This window comes from Astatotilapia calliptera, chromosome 17 (assembly GCF_900246225.1).
Source record: "Astatotilapia calliptera chromosome 17, fAstCal1.2, whole genome shotgun sequence".
NCBI classification, from domain to species: Eukaryota; Metazoa; Chordata; class Actinopteri; order Cichliformes; family Cichlidae; genus Astatotilapia; species Astatotilapia calliptera.
The window spans coordinates 35,863,618-35,870,198 of NC_039318.1; the positions used below are offsets into that span (position 1 = coordinate 35,863,618).

At 39.9% G+C, this 6,581-nt stretch overlaps 1 protein-coding gene across 1 annotated transcript; it reads right to left on the minus strand.

The window, feature by feature from the left end:
- Positions 1–31: 31 nt before the first annotated feature.
- Positions 32–6,472, minus strand: arl1 (ADP-ribosylation factor-like 1). The gene is made up of 6 exons (XM_026148309.1): positions 6,378–6,472; positions 4,633–4,770; positions 1,962–2,043; positions 1,471–1,582; positions 1,119–1,297; positions 32–1,026 (listed from the first exon to the last, which is right to left on the minus strand). Exons 1-6 carry the CDS (start codon positions 6,379–6,381, stop codon positions 996–998), a joined length of 546 nt encoding a protein of 181 aa, XP_026004094.1. The 5' UTR covers positions 6,382–6,472; the 3' UTR covers positions 32–995.
- Positions 6,473–6,581: the final 109 nt, after the last annotated feature.

Here is a 6,581-nt window from a genome sequence, read left to right on the forward strand (position 1 = left end):
AGCAAAAAAACAAGTCTCAGTGCTGATACAATCACTGAAAGCAAACTTTACTGAGAATAAGTTTCACTGTACAAGCAGATACAACCATAAAACTTTGAGCATACAGTTAGTGTTCAGTAGCTGAAAGACTAATATGCCAAAGCTGCACCCAAAAACTTAACCCCTAAATTATTTAAAACAAATCAACAGAAGGAAAAATAGAAACTGGTGACAAACCATCTGCCTGCTATATAGTACAAAAAATGGTCAGGCTGCAGTAACACTTGGCTAGACGATGGCTGATACAAAGAAACGTGTTCTTCCACATTCTGAGTCAAAATTATTTTTTTGCGATTTAGTGAATGTTGTTTTCAACGAGGAATGGAAAATCAATGCGAGTCCAGTGTACTATAAACATTCTGCACTGAGGTGGACGTTCACCCTCTCAGGAGCAGGACTGTCGGGTCTTGTAATGTTTGTGCCTTTAATGGTCAAACGCTGCCTCCTGGTGGATATTTGCTGGATCTTTTCAGTGACTGTAGTGCTCGTCACATGGTAAATGCTGTCTGGCTGCAAAGCATCCTTCAAGAGGATTTAAAACTGAAGCTGAATGAATATTTTTAATCCATGATGACTTCAAAACTACCGTAAATGTATTAATAAAATTAGAAACATTTATTTATATATGTCACAGTTATCAGCTGTCACTTTGTGTTGCCAAGATATAGGAAAATGTTGACACCACATTTAAACTGTTGCTCATCCATTGCTGCAGTCTTACAGTTCTCCCAAACCTTCATTTGTCTGTGTCCAGTCCACATGTTACTGCAGCCTCTGCTGCTCGGTCCCAGGCTTCAGAGGCGTTTGGCATGGGGAGGACTCGGCCAAAGGCTTCAGATGGGTCAAATGTAGGGAAGGTGATGGGGAAGGGTAGGAGTGCAATCACCTGTCCAATGTAAAAAGGGAAATGGGGAGCAGTCCATTACAAGACTTCTGACAGAACAGGTGCCAGCCTTTTACTGCCGACTCTTCAGGGAATCCACCAACCTGCAAGCAGTGAGAGTAAACCGAGTTCAGAGGAGAACACGTAAATGATATCCTTCCATTAGTCTCATTGCTCTGTGTGATTAGCAGCCTACCACTCCATAGCCTCGTCCAGCCCTGTGCCTTTGGTGGCTGAAGTCTTAAAGATCTGCCATTTTCTGTCTTTAAGGGCAGGCAGGCCCAGGGCGTTGGCCACCTCGGTCGGTGTCATGGCCTGATCCATGTCCTGTTTGTTTGCAAACACCACAAGGATCGCCTTCTTCAGCTCCTCTTCCTGAACAAGACATGGTCACAAAACTCCAGCGTGAAAAGTGGACCTTTTTGTTACAACTTTCAATAAGCAGCTGCTGCACATTATCAGACAAACGGAAACAAATGACGGAAGCCGTTTACAGCTCCAGCTGCTGGGTTCATTATCACCTGCTAGCTGACAGTTAGCACACTTACCTCCAACATAGCAACCAGTTCAGACTTCGAGATGCCCATCCTGTCACGGTCACTGCTGTCGACGACGTAGATGACTGCGTCTGTGTTTGAGTAATAACAGCGCCAGTAGGGCCTGTGAAGCAGAAAATTAAATAGAAATGCTGATAAACTGGAGACAGGTAGGATGAGAGGAAGGAACTCCATCAAAGAGCGAGTGAGAGGTGGAGACTGAGTGCAACAATCCAAAAATAAAGATGAAGGCAAAGATACCAAACACTTGGAAGGTGAAAACACTGAGAAAATAATGAAAATGAATGATGGCGAGCTAAGAACACAACAGCTTCTTACAGCAGTAATCTGTGTATGGTCTCAACCAAAGATGAAATTGTTTTGCTTATTCAAATGAAAAGAAAAATGTAAATCTCCAGTTAGAAACACACGCAGGCCTCAATTCTCTACTCTTAACAAATCCACAGGAGGCTGTTTTCTTGCATTTTCACAGCACCACCTACCTGATACTCGTCTGTCCTCCCAGATCCCACACCTGGAACTTCAGGTTCTTGTACGTGACCGTCTCAACGTTGAAACCAATTGCTGCCGACAAAAGAAAATATTATTCATATAATCAAGTTATGCACTATAATAACGAGATGAGGAGAAAATGCATACTGCAAAGATATTTGTGGTGCAGTTTAAAGATGACATAGAAAGACAAATAAGGCTCAATATTAAAACACTTTATTTAGGAAAAGAAATATGTGAAAGCAGCTGAGTAGCTCCAATCACTTCAGGTGTATTAAAGGGTTTTTATTGTAATGTTTTATCCAACGGTTTCCTGTTTGTTATGGGAAACAACAAAATACCCTTATCTTTAAATAACAGCTAAATAAGTCAGGTATCTTACAAAAAAAGAAATAAAAAGATTCTCACTCACTGACGCAACATGGCTTTGAGGGAAGTTTGGGTGGAACTGTGATTAAGAACTACTAAAAATGTAAACAACCTGTGAAGTGAACTTCACACACAGAAGATAGTTTGAGTTCTTAAAACTAAATTAACCAAAATCTGATTAAAACCAGTCTCGAGGTCAGCTGAACATTTTTGGATATTTATGGTGTTGCTCTCGATTGGTTTATACAGACACCTCTGTCTCCATAGCAATACATTTAAACCTTTTCTGTCCCAGCCACAACTCAACTCAAGTCAAGTCAAGAGGCTTTATTGTCACTCCAGCCATGTGCAGTACACAGTGAAACAAGACAACATTCCTCCAAGACAAGACCACGGTGCTACATATAACAGACAATCAACACAGGACTACATAAAGTGCAATGTGCAAAAACTGCAACAAAAAAACCCCAAACCTGTATTCATATCTACTTACAGTAGCTTCCACGTCATCTGACATGATGCCAAGTCAAATCCGCTGTGATTGCATAAAACAGGTTTCTCACAGAAGGGATGTTTGGGGTCAGAGTGCTTCGTTAGTTTGCTCAGCTCGCTGGCCTTTGATGTGTCAAACTCTGATAACTCCCACTGTCTGGCAGTTGATTAAAGGCATATTACACGAATTACACTGGTTCTCTCTTTTTCTCTCACTGAACCACATTACATTTTCTTATCATTCGCCAACATAAAACCTGAGCCATGGAAATCAGTCAGGCCATTCTTTGCCAAATGCACTAATTTTATCTGGCTGTGGATCAGGTCATCTGTGCTGGAGATGCTGGGTTATCTTAGCAGGGAGGTAGTCGACTAGTCACGATTACGTCGACTATTAAAATCGTCGACGACTGATTTAATAGTCGACGCGTCGTTTGAAGCTTTGTAAGATCACAAAAGACGCAGGAATAAGTAGCAGGATTTAAGAGTGTAATAACGGACTGAAACAGAAGATGGCAGCACTGCACGTACAAGGATGCCAGCTCCCGTTAAACCCCGAAGAAGAAGAAGAAGAAGCAGTGTCCCAGAATTCATAGCGCGGCCCTGCTCAGTAGTGATGGGATTTCCGGCTCTTTTTAGAGAACCGGCTCTTTCGGCTCCGAACCGGCTCTTCAGGTTGTTTTGTTGCTTTAATTAATTTATTATTAACAACAATATAAAATTATGCACAAAAGGAATTACTAATGTAAAAAAAAAGTGGTTTTATTTATATGTTTATATATAAATATATGCGGTGGCCCCTAAAGACAAAGCACGTACAAATGAAACACTTAAAGCTGTAAGCTAATGATAGTTATATAAGAGCAGATGCATGCTGGTGCAATAAGCTGTACATTTTCCGTCCAATGGATGCATGATCTGATTAGTCGACTAATCGCAAAAATAATCGGTGACTAGTCGACTATCAAAATAATCGTTTGTGTCAGCCCTACAGGGAGGCACTTCATGTAACAGTTAAATCCACCTATAATATCTCACCACTGTTCCAAAATCACAGTAGAGGTGACCAATCATAAAACGGTTTATGTATTTCCACCAGCACAGCGTACCACATAATTGCTGGGCCCAAAGTCAGTGGCACAGTTCTTTGCTGCATGATTCATCTCACATGGATATCAAAGCTACTTGTGCAAGTAATGCCATGTACAAATCATTGGCAAACCTGTCAAAATATTGGCTGGCTTTCAAAAGACACCAAGGCAGAACAGGCTCTGCATCAGCACCGCGCTGGTGGAGTATGTCTCATACGGGTACAGGTGGAACAGGCACTGCAGCATTTTTCTTCACAATAACAATATCGGTAGCTTTTTTTCACTTTGAATTACTGGAATGTGGGAGGAGGGGAGGGGGTGTGGTATTGCTTATACAAATATTTCTCGAAGCAGAAAAACAGCAGGAGTTTGGAGCTCCTGAACGTCAGGCACACGAGTGTGAAAATTTAAAGTTGAACTTGACACAGCAGGAAAATGAAGGCATAAAGACATTCAGCTGCTCCCTTTTTTCAAAGGCGTCACTATAGCAAATCTATACATGGAGACCCACATTGTATATGGCAGATTTAATGATGGATGCCTCCCAGGCTTGGGAATACCACAGGAGAACACTAGCTTGTGACTCCCTTGAAGCTGGGTTTGACTCCCCTCTTGATATCAGTCTAGAATCTCTAAGGTGAATACGTTAACCGCTACACTATGGAGCCACTAAATGTGCAATCGAGATACAGACAAAACAAATACGTACTGGGAATTGTGGTCACCACCTCTCCAACCTGCAGTCTGTACAGAATTGTGGTTTTCCCGGCACCGTCCAAACCCAGGATCAAAATCCTCATCTCCCTGGTGCCAAACAGGCCAGAGAAGAGACTAGAGAAGAAACCACCTGAAGAAGAAGAAAAAGAAAGGAGTAGTGAGAAAAAAGGATGAATGTGCAGAAATATTTACTTTTCATCAAACACCTAGTTTCCTTGGATTTTTAGGGGTAGTATTGCTTTTTCTTTTTTAACATTGACAGAGTGCTGGTGTTGTGCCAAAAAGTCATTTCCGATGTTTATGTGTTTTTTTTTAATGTGTAATGTCTGTGCTTGCATTGGTTAAAAGATTGTAGTCAACAGGATTTATATGGGGTTTTATGAAAAACAGAGAAATTAACTCGAAAGTATCTTTATGACTTTGTGACATTGTACCCACATTATAACCGATCCAGACCTTTTTAGCCACTTCAAATATCTTTATACAAATTTTATGTTATATTTGTTGCAATTTCTCCTACCCCTTTATCCATATCCTTCTTAAAGGAGACAATTTCAATGTCAATGATAGTTTTTAACTGGGTAAATAAAGGATATATAAAAATCACTTTGCCAGAAAGTGATTGCAGCTTCTCCCTTGTGACAGGAATATTGTTTGTATCTCAAGATAACTTAACTTCACTCATGGCTATGGATAAATTTGACATATGTTTAACATAGTTATTTATCTAATTGTAATGTTATTTAATCATTTTTTGACAGACGATCACTTTTTGGCACAACACCGGCCAAAATAAAAATCTTCATCGACAGAGACCAAGCTAGCAGTTAGCAAAGCCCGAGATTAATTGCAGAGTGTATTAATGATAATACACACACATACTACATACTGTAGGTATACTGAACACGTGGGAGCTTAGCTGCAGATGCTTTAACGCAAAGACATAATTGGACAGATAAAATCATGCCTTTTTAATCACAACCATAAATGACCAAACAGGTACAGAATACCAAATACTATACAGCCCCCAACAATGGACGCAAGTCTTTGCTTTTCACTTTTAAGTAGGTGAAAATGTATGATGCCCTGTGCGAGAGATTCCACTGCTTCAGTTCTTAAAATCTTTATGAAAATGTATATAATTTATGATTTTTCCCACCAAAGTTAAAAAGCTGTGTAAATTATAAAATAAAAGCAATTTCTATTGGTTTTAATTTATCGTAAGCGCCTTGAGACAACTGTTGTTGTGATTCGGTGTTATAAATATAAAATTGATTTGATTTGACAAGCAGAAGTGACCAAAAAGGAGAATATGCCGAATACATTTAGGCTTGTAGTTCTTTACTCTCTTCCTGATTTCCATGGAAGCTACTAACCGATTTACTGTCACTGTCAACCAGGCAAACTGCAGTTAGCTTAGCTACACACAGTGTTATGGAGTTTTGGTATTAGCAGAAAATAAAATGCATGTCATCATTCATGATCAATGCCAGTATGTTCATGTTTTAATTACAACAGAAATGTTTGGTCGGGGAATATTAACAACATGCTGTTAATAAAGAGCAAAACATATTCACTGTAAGTTGCTAATTTTGGCAGGCAAGCTAACTGGCTACACTCGCACATTAAATTAAACAAACAAACAGGGATATACCGGGATATAATCATTAATACACACGAAGATTACATGTAACTACACAAAATCACGTTTTGCTGAGCAATTGTGAAAATACTCACCCATTTTGATAAAGCCAGGGTCCTTATTTCCACACTAAAGTGCCAGATTTCACAGGATGCGGATCTTCTTCCGTGTGGTTGACGTGTCGCTGAACGACGTCACCAACTTGTCGCTTGGAGTTTGCTTAGCAACATTCGTCACACACAAAAGCGCTAATAAAATATAAAATAAAGAAATCGCGACAAATGGAGCAAACTTCAGTA

Coding starts and splice junctions, on each gene's coding strand:
- arl1 (XM_026148309.1), bottom strand. Junction 2,044..4,632: donor GGTGGTGACCACAATTCCCA/GTACGTATTTGT, acceptor TTTTGTCGGCAG/CAATTGGTTTCAACGTTGAG. Junction 1,583..1,961: donor GGAGGACAGACGAGTATCAG/GTAGGTGGTGCT, acceptor TCTGCTTCACAG/GCCCTACTGGCGCTGTTATT.